The sequence below is a fragment of the Semicossyphus pulcher genome, unplaced genomic scaffold (assembly GCF_022749685.1).
Source record: "Semicossyphus pulcher isolate SPU_LCO1_2020_fin unplaced genomic scaffold, fSemPul1.0.p SCAF_3, whole genome shotgun sequence".
Taxonomy (NCBI): domain Eukaryota; kingdom Metazoa; phylum Chordata; class Actinopteri; order Labriformes; family Labridae; genus Semicossyphus; species Semicossyphus pulcher.
The window spans coordinates 11,616,910-11,636,294 of record NW_027211704.1 but is presented as its reverse complement, the minus strand read 5'-3'; the positions used below and the strand labels follow the sequence as shown (position 1 = coordinate 11,636,294).

At 43.1% G+C, this 19,385-nt stretch overlaps 1 protein-coding gene across 1 annotated transcript; it reads right to left on the bottom strand.

The window, feature by feature from the left end:
* Positions 1 to 4,000: 4,000 nt before the first annotated feature.
* Positions 4,001 to 17,879, bottom strand: slc6a1b (solute carrier family 6 member 1b). The gene is made up of 15 exons (XM_069677573.1): positions 17,516 to 17,879; positions 15,853 to 16,278; positions 15,418 to 15,549; positions 15,110 to 15,210; positions 14,508 to 14,617; positions 13,968 to 14,100; positions 13,020 to 13,154; positions 12,385 to 12,488; positions 11,718 to 11,842; positions 11,218 to 11,330; positions 10,802 to 10,933; positions 9,010 to 9,112; positions 8,808 to 8,908; positions 8,228 to 8,395; positions 4,001 to 6,554 (listed from the first exon to the last, which is right to left on the bottom strand). The coding sequence occupies exons 2-15, from the start codon at positions 16,097 to 16,099 to the stop codon at positions 6,441 to 6,443; spliced, it is 1,818 nt and encodes a 605-aa protein (XP_069533674.1). The 5' UTR covers positions 16,100 to 16,278; positions 17,516 to 17,879; the 3' UTR covers positions 4,001 to 6,440.
* Between the last annotated feature and the right edge of the window lie 1,506 nt (positions 17,880 to 19,385).

Sequence of the window (19,385 nt, the reverse complement as noted above, 5' to 3'; positions counted from 1 at the left end):
TGTTGGGGCCCCGGAGCTGACTTCTGAGCTGCTACTACCTCTGCTAGACTGGAGCTGTCAGAGCTGCTCTGCTCATGTCTGTGTCATCGCCACAACTAACACTTCTACTACCACTGCATGCTCAGATGAGCACACACAGACTTATATATATATATGCACACTCATAAGGACACGCTGAATCACATGCATGCGTACACACATACTCACACATGCTCAAAAACACAGTCATCACCACTATAGTTCGACTGAGGATGTGTGAGACCAGGTATAACCCCACCGATCGCGCACACAGGCACAAACATTCAGACCAAATATTCAATAACTTGCACCAGTGATTTGAAAGCTAATGAATTATTAACTCTCAAGACAAAGACATGCTTACATACAACACCTGAGGCACACCTGAGACATGGGTCTTAGTAATCAACTGCATGTTGTTGCACCAACCAGGCAATTATTTCAAAATATCCAAAGATGTTCCTAAAGAATCTCCTACTTTTTATAGTGTTTGATATGATCAACTGAATCAGGCACCAGCACCTAAGCACACAAGATCTGTGGACTGAGGTGGTACTCAGGGAAATCGCTGAGTTTTTTAGGGATGTTATTATCATCACTCCCCAATCTCTGCTCTGCTGAGCTTGTACATGCTTTTAAGGAATGATGATCTCAGAGCCGAGACACCAATAATACATAGTATATCTAGACATGTTTCGGCATTCACATAGTAATCTGTTTTTACGAGATAAGGCAAACCGAAATGACGCAAAGCCTTCCAAGTAGTTCAGGAAGATGGAGAAGGTTGCTACTCAACAAGTACCACAAAGTACTGGCTGCAACACTCCCTGCATGAGTGTATGTATTCAGTTGATGCTAGCAGAGTTTCAGTCGCAGGATCACATGTGCCTCTTCCTGTTTTCCTGTAAATACTGATCTGACATTTGCCTTCTTATTCGCTTCCAACCACCTAATCTTGAATGTGGACTTCTTATTAACAATTCAATGGTTAATTTGGGCAAGCCAAGATGATCACATTTCATACAAGTTTTTATCAGCCCATCCTGACAGACCCAGCAACAGAAACGGAAGCTTCTCTTCCAACGTCATGCCTGAGACCCCGTTTTCCACAACACAAAAGCCTACCAGGAAGACGTTGAGGCCAACAAGCTAAAAGCAGGAACAATGGAAAAACAGTGGTCATAAAAGAAAAACAACTCCATCTAGCCAATACTCAAAACAATTAACTTCTTCACACTGAGCACAAACACCGGAATTCCGGGGCCTTCCACCTCCCATCAACACCTGAAAAGCGTCCTTTTTTAGCCAGAGAAAACAACACTAAGTACCCCCTGCAACCAATTCCAGCAATCACATCATCCAACCTTAGCTGGGTAAATGGCACCGGATTCCCGGTTCCCCCTCCCTGCAACCTATTTCCAGCAGCTGCACAAAGTCGCTCAAGCCAAGCACCTGGATGCCAGGGTCCCATTCAGCTAAACGGCAGCAACAGCAGCAAAATACTCTAGCCTGGGCATTTGGGAATGATATGCCAGCACCCCTGCCTCTTACGTCCGGCAATCACAACAGTTAGCTTTAGTTGGGGCACCTGGTACAGGTATGCAAGTGTCTCTTGCAGCTTATACGCAGCAACTGCAGCACCTTACTGTGTATGGGGCATTAGGCATCTGTTATCCAGTGCCCAAAGACGCCTATCTTAAGGAACGACAGCAGCTGTCTTTATTATGGTCGCCTGCCCACTACCTCTCTTCAACCTGGGCATTTGGTGTTGGGATGCCAGCATCCTACTGTCTATCTTAGGGATGCAAGTTTCTACCATCTCCCTTCTTCACCAGAACATGCCAGCTAGAGCCATCAGCAAAAAGATGTCAGATCCCATCCCAATTAAAAGCTCAAGCCTATACTCTCTTTTGGCTATACTTCGGTGTCCACTGACAAAGTGCAAAATATTTCCCTTTAAGGCTAAAACTTGGTTGAAAAGCAAGTAATATCTTCTGCCGGACTCACTGACTTACAATCATAAGATTCTCTTCCTCAGACATCTCTTAGACAATTCCTCATGGTAGACGATAGTCTGTAGGGGCTTGGCTGAAGACCGGAGGGTGACCGGTTCAAGTCCCGGTACGGACCAGTCATGGAATTGGGGCTGGTAGCTAGAGAGAGTTCCTTTCCTGGGCACTGTCAAGCTCAAGGTACTAAATTCCCCAACTGCTCTGGGTGCATGTCCATGTGCAGCCCCCTCACTCTCTCCATTAATGCATGTCCATAAGGTTCTGTTTGTGCATGTGTGTGCTTTTTGGGCCTATGTTTGTGTAGCATGTTTGTACTAACTAATAAAGTATGTCTTCATCTTCTGCTATTATTTTCCATCCCTCACCCTCACCTGCTCCAGTCTACTAGCAGTGACTTCAGGTTCTTTCCCACCCCGCAAGCCCATGGTCCACAGAGGACATAGGGCCCCATCACATTCCTTGAGTTCTTTGGAGGCACTTTCAGCACAAATGTATTCAAGTTACACTTCCAGTGGAAGAGTTGAACTAAATCAGCCTTCTGATCTTCAATACACACCAAACGCCAATTTCGCTCCCATCTAGGACACCTCAGCTTCACTCTAGGTCCACAAGGGTGAGCCTTCTTCTGTCACTTGCTGACAATAGCTTCCTCCATCCAATCCTTTTGAATTCCATCTCCCCGGAAAGTTCAGGCAATATTGAACTCTGCAAAGAATATTGTTCACATACACCCACCCAACAGCGGACCTCAATAGCACTGAAGTACAATTCGTAAATCCAGCCCAAATAACCTGGAAGACCAACTACTGGAGTTCCATCATCAAAAGCCAATCATCCTCAATCCTCTTGTCCTACTGGTCACCTTGGACAGCGTATCAGGGGAACACCAAGCAGCCAGGGGAACGGGCAGACAGGAACCAGGAACCCAGAGGCAGAACTCGTGGTTGGGGACAGAAGACTGAGGTGAGTTCCAAGGATAACGAGAAGGCTGACAGGTCAGAGACAAACAGTCTTGAGTGCTGGAAAGTCTTTCATGAGTTGCAAAGAATAATCTGGCAATGTCTGTGTGGACAAGTGAGCTGTGTGAACTGATGAGGTGGGAGGTGCATGAAGGTGGAGCAGAGGTGGGTTGAGTGTAAAATTACTGGGAGAGGGCAGGTGAGCTTTTGAGCAGAACTGCGACACCAACCTCTGTTAAGTTGGGCCTGGTGTATCATCATGGGGAATGAAAAGGTCAGAGCCATGACACCAGATATCTTCTCTGTGTTTACAATGTACTTAGATTCACACCTCTGTTCTGAGAGTTGTGACTGCAACTGTAGCTTGTAAAGAGAGACAACAGACTTGAAGGACGCATCTCTTGATGTTTAAAAGGTAAGACAGGGAGACAAATTCAAGCTGTAAGGAAACTAGAAACTTATTTCCTTGAAATAAAGATGCCCAGTCATTCTGTACTTCTTTCTCACTGTGCCTCTGATGATGATTTGGTACCTATTTGGATTATAACAAATGTAGGCTTACTCCTGCATAACAGCAGGGAGATGGTTGGTGCATTGTGGCTGGGAGGGGTTGGCTGACAGCCAGGACAGCTATAGAGTCTGTGCTGGCACAGCTCTCAGTGCAGGTGTCACAATGATATTAATGTCGGAAGAACCGTTTTGTCGGAAACTATCAGCGAAGTTTACAGAGAGCATATCTTGCGGTGATGGAGCTGATTGCGTATTCATTTTGACTTATGTAATGAAGCGGGTGTTAGCATAACACTGAGCAGGTCAGTTTCAAACAAAGCTCAACAATGCATTTGAAGAGCATTTCAAGCCTTTGAAGTCAGCGCTTGTAGCTTTACAAAGAGTCGGATGCATTTACCAATAAAATGCACACACATTTTTTGCATGCATTTTAAAGTACATGAATATTACAGAATCTTTAATAGAAAGATGACGTGACACTGACATTATAATCTATAGGTCTTTATTTATTTTTGCAGATAACATATATTGCAATCATGCTTTTTCATATAACACCATCTAAAGACATTTATTATATTTTTTTTACATATAATATTTTACATTAGGCCCATGAAACAGCTAGAAATATACAAAACAATAATCTCTGACTAGACATTTCTATTACATTATTATTATTACATTATTATTATTATAATCATAATCTTTATTATTACTCTATTCTGTTATTGTAATTATACTTTTTACAGTTGAGAGAGATATGTGCTTTAGTTTCTGAGATAATAATATTATTGCAGAAAACAGCAAATAATATCACACTTTTTTTGTTCAACACTTAGACAAAAGAAAAGAAAAACTCAGGTTGTACGGACATTCACAGATACATGTATTACACAGTCCAGTTTACAACATCATTCAAAAGAGAAAACTGCAGTATTGTAACTTTATACAAAATTCACGGAACCCTTTGTCATTGCACATTTTTAATTCACATATCTTTGAGAAAAGAAAAACATAAATAAAAAGGAAATAAACGGGACTGGTTCAACCTGATTCCTTTCACATTAAGCTGACGCAAGCAAATTTTCTTGAACCTCCTTCTTAGTGGTGTTTGTGGTCCTGTCACAGAGTCAGCTTCTACAGCGTATATTGCCGCGCAAACTTGATATGTAACAATAGGTTTGTCTTTATCCTATGAAGAGGAATAGTTTCAGTGGTGTTGGCCTTTGTAGCATCTGGCTTTGTCCTTAACAGTGCTTTTGCCGGCTTTGTTTGTCTCTCTCCTAGTCTGTTATTGGAAATCTGTACTCGCCACAGGATAGAAATGGCTTCTATTAAGATTACTCAGTGAAGGCTATCACGGTTCATTTACACTGAAATAAATGATGCTAGCTGAAAAGTACACAGAAACGAGGCAACCATTTGGATCAGCTTTCGGGTGTGCCCAAGTGATTTTATGTGTCAATTCTCAATACTGATTTGTGTTTGTCGCTGCTGGATGCAGCGCGTTTCGATTAATCGGAAGAAACTGGCAGAAATGTAACAAGTTGCGTGTCTTTGAATACAGCATTAAGTCTTTCAGTGTATAATGGTAGTATCTGAGAGAATTTGGTCACGTCCACCTTTGTTCCTGAGAAGTGGGTTACTAAATAGATAAACAAGTAAACGGTTCCAGTCAGAATAGTGGTAGCTATCAAAGAAATCCATCATACAGTCTCCAGTGCAGCTGCCACTGCAGCCTATTCACGCTCACAGTTTAACATATAGGTCAGAATTAGTACTGAACTGGTTGTCAGGAGAAGGATATCTCAATGTTTAAACAATCGGAGGGAGAAATATAGTACGCACAGTGCAAACGTGGACTTCCTGTGTTGCCTACATCTTTTTTTTGTTAAAGACGGTAGTTTACACATCCAAAATTGTGCTTTTAGACGACTCTGTATTTCTTCCTGTACCCTGTTGAGACAAAGTGGATGCATGATTTTATCCGTGTATATATTCAGCAGGGTCAGATGTCTGCACCGATCTTTCAACTCGAGTGTAATTTTGGTCCTTCTCACTCTCACACATAGAAAACGACCTAAAAATAATCCTACAAAAAAGATTCAGACAACATATAAAGTTATTGTTCTTTAGAAAACAAAGAAACAATTATAACAGTCTCTAGCTATGTTTTCTTTGTCAGTTGTCAACAAGTTTAAATGGAGCCAAAAATAAGTTGGACGCTTCAGTGATCCAGACTGTGCTTGTGCTTTTCAAACGAGCCCCAGACATGGGTGGTAAACATTTCAGGCGGCCTGCAGGACTCTGCAAAGGGGAGGGGGGGGAGGGGGAGGTACTCTGGCTGAATATTATTTTACATATACAAGCAGATTTGGCCTTACCTGTTGCACATTCCCATATTCTCTTTGCCTTAAAGTGGTCAATGTTCAAACTTTCAAATTGCTTTTTTCACCGACTACACTGCATCCATTTTAATGTATTTATTTCATGTACAAGCAAAATGCATTTAACCAATATTTTTCTTTGTACAGTAATTGTAGTTTAGTAGATTAATTAATATCTTCAAAGTAGCACGATACTATTGAATCAACGCGGGCCTCCAGATTTAAATTATATATTCAATATACAGTAATTTCCTAAGTCACATATCCTTTTTACTAAAAAGTCTACCCTTTTTTGCATAATGAAATTCATAATATCACAACAATTTTGCTGGGTATTTTGTTTTTCCTCATAAGTTTTTATAACTCTGTATTATACAAATAAACAAACAGAAAAACCCCTAAAAATAAGCGTGTAATCAGGTTGGTCTCACGTGTCCCCAGGAGGTAGGTGAATAAAAGCAGACATAGAAGTCTGGTGGTCGTTCCCAACCGTGATTACGTTTCTTCTGTGTAGACAGCCGGTCTGTCCGTCGAGACAGAGAGACAGGCAGAAGTTTCTAGATGTAGGCTTCCTCATTGGCAGGGTTCTGACTCTGGTTTTCTGTCTGCTGGTCCGGGCCATTTTCCTGAGCCTTCACCAGCGCCAGAGGCTTGATCATCATCCGCAGACGCTGGATAGAAGAGAGACGTTACAGCGCTGATATCACACAGCTGAAAAACGTATTGAAATTACAATGCGACACTGTCATATACCATTAGTTGTGCCAAAACAGCTGCAAAGTTTGCCATTAACCCCCCCAAGCTGTAACAAAACACACCAGCTACGCAGCTGTGAGCGTGATGAATGCACAGCCTCGGGCTCTGTGTGCAAACATTCTGCAAGATACTCTCAGAAATACGCTCATGCATTGTTCCTGGTGTGGATACATGAGCTGATACAGCCTGAGATAAAGGAAAGCATGTCACTAACAAATGTTACATGGGTTAAATTTACTCGACGACACCATCCCAAACTTGGTGAATCTTCCAAATCGTCTAAAGCACGCGCAGTGATGGACTCCGGCTCTGCGGCACAGAAAGCATTTCTATGGAGTGTTTGTGAAACTAAGCGTCCGCCTGGGTGCAGAGCACTAATCAGCTGGATGATTGCTACAATTAGACAATCAGCCATCAGCTGGTGCTGCAGGATCTGACACCTGCATATCGCCTCTGGCAGCCTGCGTCGCACTGCATGCAATTATGGCCCATTTACTCTGTCAGTGGTGTCTATAAAGCTATCTGTCACTTGGGAAGGTATAGATGCAAGCGCGCTGTGAATGACTGCAAATCAAAAAGCTCTTAATGTAAATGGCGTGCCGGAAAAGGTATTATCTGCCATTGATTCAAATCATCAGATCAATAAAAATGCGGTTTAGCATCCTGCTGCGTGTAAATGAATGTGATTCGCTGAGAGCTCAGTAGTCGGTGTGGCAAAATGGCATCTGGAATTGTTAAACAGAACTAATTAGAAACTCTGTTTCACTAATCCTTTTATCACTGTTCTGCTCTTCATGGCAATTTATCACGACTTTACCCAGCATGCCTCTGTGTTTGGTGATTACAAAAGCATTGAACCACAGTAACGCAGAAAGCTAAATCGCTAAGCCGAGCATTTTCAAGCCCAGTGTGAAGAGTCTCTTTTCCTGCTAAATGGCCTTTCAGGTACTACTTTCTTTAATGTCAGCGTCGAACGTGTAAGTGAGGGTGATACGAATGCTCCGTGTGCACGTTCTGAACACACACATTTGAGCCAAATTGTTGGTAAAAAATCTGCAGTGTGACCTTAAATGTTCATTCAAGCATGTTTAAATCTGATCTCCTCTCTTACATCCTCCGGGCTTGCATGTCGCATTTACATTACATTATCCTCACAGAACATTGGCGCCCTCGAAAAAGCTGCAGTGTTCCAGCGTTGGATTGCTCTATCATACAGTAAGTAAAAATATATTTGAGCCAAAATCTTGCATACCAAGTAATCCACTTGAAACTCTTAACACTGAGCCCGCCCTGCTGCTGACTGCAGATTAAAATTCAAACCAGCTCATAGATGTGTGAAATGCTCCGAGGGGAGGGGAGGGAGGGGGGGGGCTGCACTGATGCATATGTTCTGGGAAAATCTGCGGCCAGTTTATTTCTGCGCACCAACCAAAGCTCTTGGTATTTATATTCCAGTAGTCACATTTGTAGGAAGAAAAAGTGTTTGTGTTTAGATGTGCAACTTAAACTGCTTTCCCCAGTGTAGTGCAAATGTTAACTTAGTTTTAATTAAGCATCATCTATTAGACCGACTGCACACGGATCTCACCTCTTTGTATGTGCCTTTGAGGTTGAGGAACATGTAGCCCATGTAGCCAGGGATGAGCGTCATGGAGGAGAGGGCCATGCACCAGCCGACCCCCTGGCCCCAGGCCGGGAACACATAGTCACCCATGGTCAGGGGGACCATCTGCACTGCGCTAAACAAGAAGACTCCCTGGAATAGAGGGACAAGAAACCAACTTTGAAACCAAGATGGCCGGTGCACATGAGTGATTTTAACTTTAGGCCATTTACAAGAAGAAATGCGACATTAAAACTCCAGAATAAGCTCTTATTATAGAGCATGTAAAGCTTTATAAGAAGGTACAGTGAGATAGTAATGCTATATAAGTGTGGGGCAGTCACATTTAAGAAGGCCAACCTTTACATCAACTTCATGAATTTGAGAGCTTTTGTTTTATGTACACAAACATCAAGCTAGCTTGAAACCGTAGCATCATTTAGCATAAGGACATAGCTTCATTAAGACCTCATAAGATTAGCTCTTGGTGGGGTTTCATTATTCTCTGTTGGTGTCTGGAACATTGTTGGTTTAATTCTGCATGTCACCCCCAGATAACACTCACAGCCACAATGAGAGGAGTGAAGACGACCCAGCAGGCCTTCCACCACAGACAGGGCCTGTGTCCGATCATCTCCTCAATGTTGTCGTAGAATTTGTTTACACCTGGAGGCAAAGATAATTACAGTTTAGTTTTTTTGCGATGTCAATACAGATGCAGCCCGTGATTTATGGTCTCAAATAGGGTTGTAGTAAGTGTGGCTCACCATAAAACCAGGAAATTGAGATGCACTCAAAGAAGACCAGGAAGAGCAGACACATTCCACTAGCTGAGTAGTAGTCAAATAGCTTGAACACGTACAGTCCGCCCTGCAAAAATAGAGAAGCAGAAAAGAAAAGAAGATAAGACAGAAGAAGGCAAAAAGGAAAACATTGAAGGAGCAATTATCGTACTGGATGTGCTGGACAGTACTAAATCGGTCAAGTGGAATAACATCAAGGGTGAGAGCACCAGCGGCTGTGGCTGGTGAGGGTTAGTGACGTCTCATCGCTGAGGACAGAGCGGGTGCTAAGAGTTCAGTGTGGACACTGTGAATGTGCGGAACCGACAGGATCAAACCGCTCTTAAAAACATTTCACGTCCGTCCACAATCTCAGGTCATCAAGGAGACGAGCTCAAGGGGTCCTGCTAAAGTTAGTCGAGTTTAGCCCTGTGAAGATATGCTTAATACTGCCGGCAGCAGCGATTAGGGTAACTGCCTCATTCTAACAGGGCTGTGCATGCGGCATGATGCAAATGCAGTTTGGCAGAAGTAAAGGGACAATGTGAGGTCTCTCAGTGTCATTGGCTAACATGACCTTGGCCTGCAGTGGTTCTGTCATTTTAAGCTCACAAGTCGGAAGACTCAGAAGCATCTTTGCCAACTTTTTGCTGACGTCTGACTCTTTGACTTTTTTAGTTTTGAATTAAAACTCCGACTGCCACTTGAAGTTTTAACGTTCCAATCTCCAAGATCTCAGTTTCGCTCTCTTTGGCGGCACCTATGGCGATGGCTATGACTTCCCAGATATCCAGACAGTGTTGCATGTGTGACGTCAACTGTTGGCTCTGGTTGTAACTCTTGATTTTCCTCGCTTTCCTTTTTAGACTGTTTACCTTCATCTGATCGTCGAATTTGTTTCTTTTTCTTTGGATTTTCACTTATTTTTGAAGTTGTATCTGTATTCATCCATCTTTTCTTTGTTTGTTCAGCCATAGTAGATTACTGTTTACTCACAACACTTGCAGAGACCGGAAAAGCAGCTGCTTAGCTCCGCCTACCTTCTCTGGCGGACCAACCACTGCTGGGTGATGGAAAACGCGTCACTAACTGGCCTGGATTTTTGCCTGATGGCGGCTTTAAGGGGTTTTAAAAAGCATTGGGATCCATCCTCTGTGGGCTGTTATTATACACTACAAATTTCATCTAAATACAGCAACCAGAGGTACCAGTGGTTGGTATGGTATGGACCAATATGTTGATCATGGTTAAATGTTGGCCTGCCGGTGGCGCTAGAAACAAGCTAAGGTGGTCCGCGAAACTGATGAGAATAATTTTAAGTGCATCAAATAGATTACACACTTCCATGGCAACTGGGTCGTACATGAGACTTCCTGCTCTGGACCAAAATGTTGGACAGACAATTCAATTTGCCGTGTCACCATGAAAAGTGAAGGAAATCCTGGTTTTCAGTCTCTTTCATTGTTCCATGTTCACAGACTGAAAATGACCTGGACCATTTGAGCGAGGAGCTGCAGCCTCAGAGGGAGTGTGACTGCTTGACCTTTTAACCTAAATGCTCCCTGGATTTCACACGAGGGCCTCTCGGCTCGCTGAGGTAACAACCTAGCTGAGTTAACAGTGTTTCAGGTCACAGGGTCAACTTGCCGAGGTCAGCCCAACTTGAAAAATGTTTTATTATCCTGTGACGATTCCAAAGCAACAAATGTACAATCGAGGATAACAAAAAGCTCGTCAGTCAGAAGGAGGCTGTCGTGAGTGAACAAAAAGAATGTACCTGTGTGATGTTGGAGAGTCCAATGATGTAAGAAATAAAGCAGACGATTGCGATGAAGATCTCTCTGCGCTTTCGAAGAACATGAGGAAATTCATCAACCAGCGCGGTGATGAAGCCTTCCACGGTGCAGAACTGCAGACGTGATCGAAACAAAGAATCATGCTGAAACTGTGACGTTCTACTCCATGATATAAACATTAGATCCATTATAGAAGGGAATAGCAAGAAAAATTGCATTATAGAAATGTTTTACTTGACATGCAGGTTCGTACTCTTTGTGGACTCAGCTCATTCGTTTCATTTTTAACTTTATTTGTCGAAGCATTTCTGCACAGAAGCTTGGGCAGCAGCCTTTTGCTTTAAAAAATATGGTCCAAAATCAACAACTGAGACCGTTTCTGTGGGCTTATCTTTACCTGGCTGTCGATTCCCAGCATCAGCAGCATGGAGAAAAAGAGTATGGCCCAGAGAGGGGAGATGGGCAGCTGAGTGACGGCCTCAGGATAAGCCAAAAATGCCAGGCCAGGTCCTGGTGAAGATAAATATTATAGACATGGTGATGTGAACTGACGATGACTTGGCAAAAAAGTAAGTCTACACATTCTCAGTTCTAATGAAAGTGTTTTACTGGATACAAAAAGACATTTGAAAAGTGTCCTTCGAATGAAAGAGTGTGATCGCTGAATGTCAAACTCGAGTACTCACAAAGGACACAGACTTCTGCAAAATCTCTGAGCAATTTTTCTTTCCAATAAACCCGAGAGTCAGAGCTGACATACAGTGACAGGCTAAAACCTCTCCTTTCTGACTGGAAGAATGAAATTAAGCAGTTTCAAAGGATTATTGTTGCACTGTCGCAAGTGTCTCTCGCTTGTGCCTATTGTCGCTATCGAGTTTCAACATTGATTGCAATTACCTGAGGCTGCCACATCAGCGATGGGTCTCTTTGTTACATTGGCCATGAATCCCACGATGGAGAAGATGACAAAGCCAGCGAACATGCTGGTGAAGGAGTTGATGCAGCAGACAATGATAGAATCTCTGAAGGGGGGAGACAAAGCACAAGGCAGCCATTGTCACGCCTGTATCAATTCCTTATCAACCCGTCACACATTGTGGAGAGGCATGGGGGGAAGGGACGGTGGAGAGAGCCATTTTGCATCCTGCAGGCGCACAGCCGCCGAGTACATTTATATTGAACTGTTCTTTTTAAAATGGCACTGAGCTCCAGCTGTGTCTAAATTTTGGGAGCGTAGATATACGCGGCTCTGCCGCAGACTAGAGCTTATCCGACAACGTGACCGAGGCTGACGCAAACCAAATGTCTTTGCCAATGAGTGTAAAACAGAGGGAAGAGCCAAAATAATAACACGAGTGATACAGCTGGAGGCTCAAATAGTCCCAAAATAGAAGGTGCAGCAGACACTATGTTGCCAGGATACCAAAAATAATCCCAGTGAGAGACATCCGACGCTCCTTCCACTAAAAAAAAGGATGTGTGAGCGACCAGTGGCACGCAGCAACATTTCATCCAAACAGGTATTTATTTCATGTGATATTTACAACATATTACAATCACCGACCTGTATACGTTGTTATTGAAGGGATTGTAGCTGCCGAGAGCGATCAGTGAGCCTAATCCCAGCCCGTAGGAAAAGAAGATCTGAGTGGCAGCATCCAGCCACACCTGACACACACAGATGAGACAAAAACATGTGAAGGTTGATGCTCAAAGGCGATATTCGAAAGAGAAAAATGGTTAGGATGCCTTTTTATATTACTGATGATGACCTTGTTTGTCATTTAGAGTGACAGGTGTATGAAGATGTGTGCACAAATACATCCTGTGTCTTGTTAACGACACTTATTCTGGAAAACTGTGCCACCTGAGTGCTGTCTCATTATACTCGGTCCTTTATCTGATGCACTTTGACTATCTTAATCCTCTTAGATAAGTTTTACTTTTACTTTTCTTGACATGGATGCATCAGTCTAAATAGCAGCTTTGCAACAGACGTCTGAGGCCGACAGTTGACGTCCTAAGCAGCCTGCATCCTTATGGTAAATTCATAGATACTCTTTACCCATCTAGAGTTAGAGACTTCTTCAGTGGTAGTTTATCCGCTGCAGCCTCCTTTGGTTAAAGAGTGTTTTATATACAGTATGTAGACATTAAAAGGCCTGCAGAGTGTGAGATGAGAGAAAGCAGAGCGCGTACCTCAGACTCCTTCAGTTTTTCAAAGTCCGGTGTGATGTAGAAGAGGATTCCATCGATCGCGCCGGGTAGACTGACGCCACGGCAAAACAGGATGAACAGCATAAAGTAAGGGTACGTGGCTGAGAAGTACACCACCTACGGGACACAAAGGCACCGTCAGAAAAGAAGACATAATAAACTGCACAGCTATTGCACTTTTTGTTGCTCAAGTCGTCACGAACAGTGTTACAATAACGTGGCGATATCTCCACAGCACAGAGCAGCACAGTGACCCAGTCAGCCGATTCCCCCCGGAGGCAACGTGACCCCAGAACGGTCGGGTTCAACACACTCCCAGTGCACTATTTCCCTCCTTATCTGAACTAATTCTGCACTGTTGTATCAAAGTCAGCACGACTCAGGCTGCTCATGATCAAATCTCCAGAACACGAAATGAGCTAGCAGAAATGCTGTCGCTAACGCTGCAGCAGCGTGGATAACAATCAAGGATTTACTTGCTAAATAAGCGGTGATGGTTTTGCCATGTTCGTTGCTCAATGTGGGGGAGCATGTGTTTATAGTGGCAGCGTTCAGGCCTTTGAATCCCTTTGGGGAATGTGTAAGTGCCCTTTGATTAAAGGTTAGTTGTATGTACAATGTTGTATCGCCTTTCAAAGTAGACTGGGAGTGTTGGCAGAGTCCTGCCTCTTGAAAACTCGTTTTGTATGACTTTCAAATATACCACGTCAGCAGACTTCATTAAACTAGCTTATCCTCCGCTTGCATCAAAGCAAAACCAAGTACATTTGGATTAATAAAGGGTAATGTAAAGTTATGTAATCACCAATCCCCTCAATTCAACAGTAATCCAACATGTCATTGTACCAATTCTATGACCTTGAGCACAAGATGTTTGAAAATGTTGTTTCACCATCTTTGTTTGTGTCCTTGTCCTTTCCTTCGACTTACTTTGCCAGTCCAGCTGACCCCTTTCCAGATACAGAAATAGACGAGCACCCATGCTATGGCGAGGGTAATAGCCAGTGGGACCCTGATCTCCCCGGGCTTCTCCAGGCCATCGGTCAGCTGGTGCATGTTACGTCTGCAGGGAAGGAGGGAAGAGGTCTTACTATAATGCACAAATGCATCCTCATACATGCAGCATGCATGGGCGCGCAAACAAATATGCATACACATGTCTGGATATGCACAAAGACCCCTCATCCACGGCTTTCTTTCACCCCTGATAAAGCTTTTTTAAGGCACCACAGTGGAGGAAAATTATGCTTGCATGCACACGTTTTTTACACGGATCATTTTTCCTTAGCCTCGTCTGAGTTGGATAGAAACTAGAGGATTTGAGGAACCATTTGTTCCTCCAAGTGACCATATCAGACTCCAACCCTTATTCCTGCACAGTATGGATCCATGACCTCTCTGTGTAGGTTAAATCTGCTCCCAACAGAGCAGCGTCCTTGTGATCTAAACAGACACTTATATCCTGCTTACTCCCAGAACTCCACCACGGCGCTGGTGAGGTTTCTGGTGTCGGGGATGCTGTAGTTGGTGTAGCAGTGGTCTGTGTTCCAGGGATTGCCACAACTCTGCCATGGCAGGTCCTGAAATTTCAGGAGGAAAAAAAAAAAAGAGAAAAATCACACAGACAGCTCTTTTTACTTGCACCACTCTCCCACCGCTGGGTCCCTTTCTCTCTGGCTGTCGAGCAGCCAAGACCATGATACTCATTGAGATTTCATGCTTTTCTCAGAGGTTTGAATGCCTCATCGCCAAATGCATTTATCAATACCTTGTGTAAGGCGCTAATTATGTGGGAAAGGAAGTAATAAATGTCATACCCTATTAAAGGCTGTGCACCCTTATATAAGAGGTGCTGGCAGGGGGAGCCAGCCACATAACTAAAAGGGTTACTATGTTAAAAAATACAACCTGGCAAAACAAACAAACAAAAGAAAAGCAAAAAGAAAATCTTTGCTCTTATTCAAACCAGGATACGGTTCGGTTTTTATCACCTACATTTTCAGAGGGTATTAATTATTTATAAGTATTTTACATATTAAGAAAAAGCATAATTATAAATGTCAAATACTCACGTAAGTGAAGGAGTTGTAAAGATAGTAAATAGCCCAGGAAATGATTACAATGTAGTAGATATTTAGCCAGAAGGACAGAACAGCAGCAGCCAGACCCACACCTGAAACAAGGTTAATACAATTTGTAAGAAATGTTTGAACGTGTTGCTCTTTTACTTGAGGATAAACCTTTGACCTCTGTTATGTAATTACAAAAGGCCCCTGTATAAGACCTGGGCTCTATCTGTAATTCAACCTGGTCTTCATGAAGCAACCAACAACATTAAAAGCTTAATTCAGGGCCTTAATAATAATAAAGTGTCTTTTACCTTTGAACATGGGGGCCAGCTTCCACACTCCAAGCCCTCCAATAGACGTGTACTGACCAAGAGCCGTCTCCAGAAAGAACAGGGGCATGCCAGCAAATATGAGGGTCAAAAAGTAGGGAATCAAGAAGGCCCCTGGATGAGAGGTGGGAGGTAAAGGTGTGTAAGTGAAGGTGAATCATAAACCATTAACATTCATCATAATCCAGATAAGATAATTGGTGAATAAAGGAGTATTTGGTTTCACACTGCACCCCGAATGAGTGCGCAGGCTTTCGCTTGTGCGCAATTACGCACGGCTTAGATGGGGGAGGGAAAACACTTCAGATTTATTTAAACTAAAAACCTCCGGGACCAAAATGGCAGATTTTGATGTCGCGATCTTTGCATTCCTTTTGCAGTATGGGTTAATGGGAAATGCCAAGAATTCCTGATTACCTCCTCCGTTTTTTCCACATAAATAAGGAAATCTCCAGACATTTCCGAGTCCGATAGCGTATCCGACACAAGAGAGAAGAAAGTCAAATTTTCCACCCCACGTTTCTCTCTCGGGTAACTCATTTTTCGTCTTCTGCACTTTCACCACCAAGGTTTTGGGTTTGTCGTTTGGCGTGGTGCTGGGCGCGTCGTTCACCGTCTCCGTTAAGACGTGTCCGTCCGTGGCTTTGGTCCCGTTGGTGGCCATGGTCACTGCGCGTGTTGGATAGTCCTGACCAGTGGAGAGGAGGGGATTTCAGCACCGGTCCGGGCACAGAGCTTTTTTCTGTCGTCCAGCTCCCAGATGACAGCCGAGGAGAGACGAATAATCGTGGGAACGAGAGTGTGCAGAGCAGAAGCAGGGCTCCTAGCAGAGGTCCTGCGATCCTGAAATCAAAAATATACATGACGTTAAAAAATTAACAAAAACATTTCCAAATACTCAAATTACATTATATACATTAATTAGCCTTATTATGTCTTCACTATTTAAGCAAAAGAAAAAAAGGTATTTCGGCAATAAGTGCATTAAAAATGGAATTGATTCCACGTTAACTAAATAATTTTAAAGAATGAATACGTGACCATTTTGTTGGTCTTGCACGTGCAGAAAAAGTTTTATATTACTGATCAAATATCATAATTACACGATGATGCATGTGTCAATTCCATATGTCTGACATTTCTTCAGGGATGGCGAGAGAGAGAGAAAAACGTGCCCCACGATCCGTGAACCCCACGGGATGAAATAAAGACTTCTCATGCAATAAGAATCACTTTTAGTGGCCTGGAGTGAATGCATGTTAGCAGAAATTTAGAGCCTGCTTTTGTCCGTGATTCATTATGCTCTAGATTCAATGGCCCACTTCCTTCTGCTCCGGTACAAGAGAGGAGCAATTAAACACATTTAGGAGTCAGACGCGGCGATAAAGTCTAATGAATCACCTGGAGAGGCTCGTAACTCACTGGAGCTTTTGAAAGGACATTTACATCAAATCTCTGCGGGACAGATTTAGAATCTATTTTATTTTATATTTAATTTATAACATTTAGCAAACATTTAAGTTTTAAAGCATCCTTTATTTTTTCGAGGTTCTGCATTTAAATGTGTGCGATTTTTTAAATATAAATTTTACTAATAAAAATGCAAAATGAACCCGATGAAACATGAAACAGTGCGCATCTTCACCTCGCGTGCGCAATTGTGAAGCGCGTAAGGGCAACATGGTAATCAGTCTTTAAAAATGTGTATACTAAGCAGTTTATATCGTAACAGGTAATAATATGTTTATCTTATTTATGTAATATGTGTTTATCAGTTCTTTAAATAGGAAGACAACCGCGAGAAAAAATGGGATTTTGACAACAAAGACGTATTTTTTTCAACATGTCACACGGTTACATTTGACATATTTAAAATATGTGGCTGCAGGACAGCAAATGACCCTCATGGGATGAATCTCTTTCATCGCCGTTAAGTGGAGTGCAGTCGCACATCCGTGCGCTTTGCCAAATTCGGCGCATCTGCATGTGCCAAATTCCTCCGTGGTCCTCGCTTTTAAAACATAAGTAAACAAACACACATCAATCCTTCCTCTACGTAAAATGCATTCTGTATACTTACAATCAAATCGTTTTGTTTTCCAGATTGTTTTCCCGCTGGGAAAATCCGGATTTTGAAAAAAAAAAGTTACTTCCTTGCACTTTTAGAATAAAACCAAGGTGAAAACTTTGCATCCGACGCCAGCGAGCAAATATACGATCCTTAGGGGGGAGGATGGTGGACAAGTGCGTCTTTGAGAGCGAGGTGCTGTCCTGAAAGGAGTGGTGCTGAAAGAGAGGAGGGGAGAGAAGACGGGGAAAGGAGCTGCCGCCGTCTGAGTTGAAGCGAGCAGGGACGTAACATGGAGCGCAGGATCCTCACTCTCATCTACATAGCGTCAATGTCACCTCAAAGTCGACCCTCCCCAACTCCAACATTTCCACCACTGAGATGGCAGCGGGTTTGAGAGAGGAGCATCCTCTTGTCTCAAGGTTTTATATCCTTACTCCTGGAGCTTTTTTTTTTCAAATCAGCAACTTCTCTCTCTCTCTCTCTTTCTCTCTCTCTCTTTCTCTCTCCCTGTCTCTCTCCCTCTCTGATTCACTCAAGGGCCAGTTGATGTATAAAGACTTGTAAGGGTTACTTAACAATTTGATGGCATCCCCTGCTCGTCTTTATTTGTATCTCTAAACATGAAAAGATTCCATCAAGTTGCCTTAAATAACACTTGTGTGCACTTAAGTGACCATTTTATGTCTAAACTTCCAACCATCCAAAGTGTGGGTGACGAACATGAAACAGTTTGTGTGAGAAGGCCACGCTATGAGTAAAAATAAGTCGTGTAATGTTGCATCAAATGCAGCAACTCCAAAGAGGAAGATGCCAATAGCTGCTTTAGCTCCTGGCAAAACATGATAAGAGGGTCGCAGCCAATAAAGGGAGTCAGGGTGTGTGAGATAAATTGAAAACTGTGCTTATAATCTTCTTAGCCCGCTGTCTTCCAAAATGAAATACCCTTGTGGAACATCCCAAATGAGAAGTCTTAATGCAGACTTTAACTCCCACATCGAGATAAATTATTAGGGTCTCTCTGGGAGATTAGACTCTCGCAGGGTTTAACAGTTAAAGTTTGAGTTTTGAAAATGAGTAAGGATTAAAACAATGCTGATATTTAAAAAGAGAACCTGCACGTGCCCGCTGGGAATGCTGCAATGCTGATATTTTTCCTTTCCCTCTGTTTTTGAAGTTTGTCTGTGACACATGATCATATTTAGTCATGCCTTTATCTTCATTTTAATGTTTGGCATAATCTCATAGTTATTGTTATGGAAGCATGAAATACGAGCTACAGTTTTCACATTCTCCTTTTCGTTTCTCTCCCCACACTATATTCCTCTCATGGCTCGCTTTCTCTGCTCCCCCCCTGTGCTCATCTGCCCAAATCTTTCCCCATCTTTTTGTGTTCGCCGCCATGCTGTAGGCTGCACAGCGCTGATACAGTGCTACTAAAGAGCCAAACCACTAAGAGGGAAGGAAAGAATGCCCAGATGGTGAACCAATGAGGGGTGAGCTAACCTTCTAACAACAGAATTTAACATTTCTAATCCCAACCGGCTGATTGGCCTGCAGGCTGTGGCGCCTCAGATGTGCAAAAAGCCTCCTGTCGGCCTGCAGCTTTCACACGCACGGAGGGAATTCAAAATGCCACAGTGATGAGAGCTGGTGGTGCTGTGCTTGTGGCCCCGGCCCCACCTGATGGTGGGCCTGTGTGCAGTGGAGCTTGTAATTACAGAAGGAGGTGGTGGTAATAGAGAGTAGAGTACAGGCAAACACGGGCAGACAGCTGGCCCCTGTCAGTTTTACTGCTCGTACATAGGGGACAAAAGTGATGCTCTGAAACTGTGGAGCAAATTACCGCTCGTGTGAGGAAGAGAAAAACAGTGATAGCAGT

Bases quoted from the DNA above. Each gene is read 5' to 3' on its own strand.
- slc6a1b (XM_069677573.1), bottom strand. From the start codon at position 16,099: ATGGCCACCAACGGGACCAAAGCCACGGACGGACACGTCTTAACGGAG. The intron at 14,101-14,507 runs GTAAGCAGGATA...CCTTCCCTGCAG, and splicing joins GCCGTGGTGGAGTTCTGGGA to ACGTAACATGCACCAGCTGA. The intron at 6,555-8,227 runs GTGAGATCCGTG...TCTTCTATCCAG, and splicing joins TCAAAGGCACATACAAAGAG to CGTCTGCGGATGATGATCAA.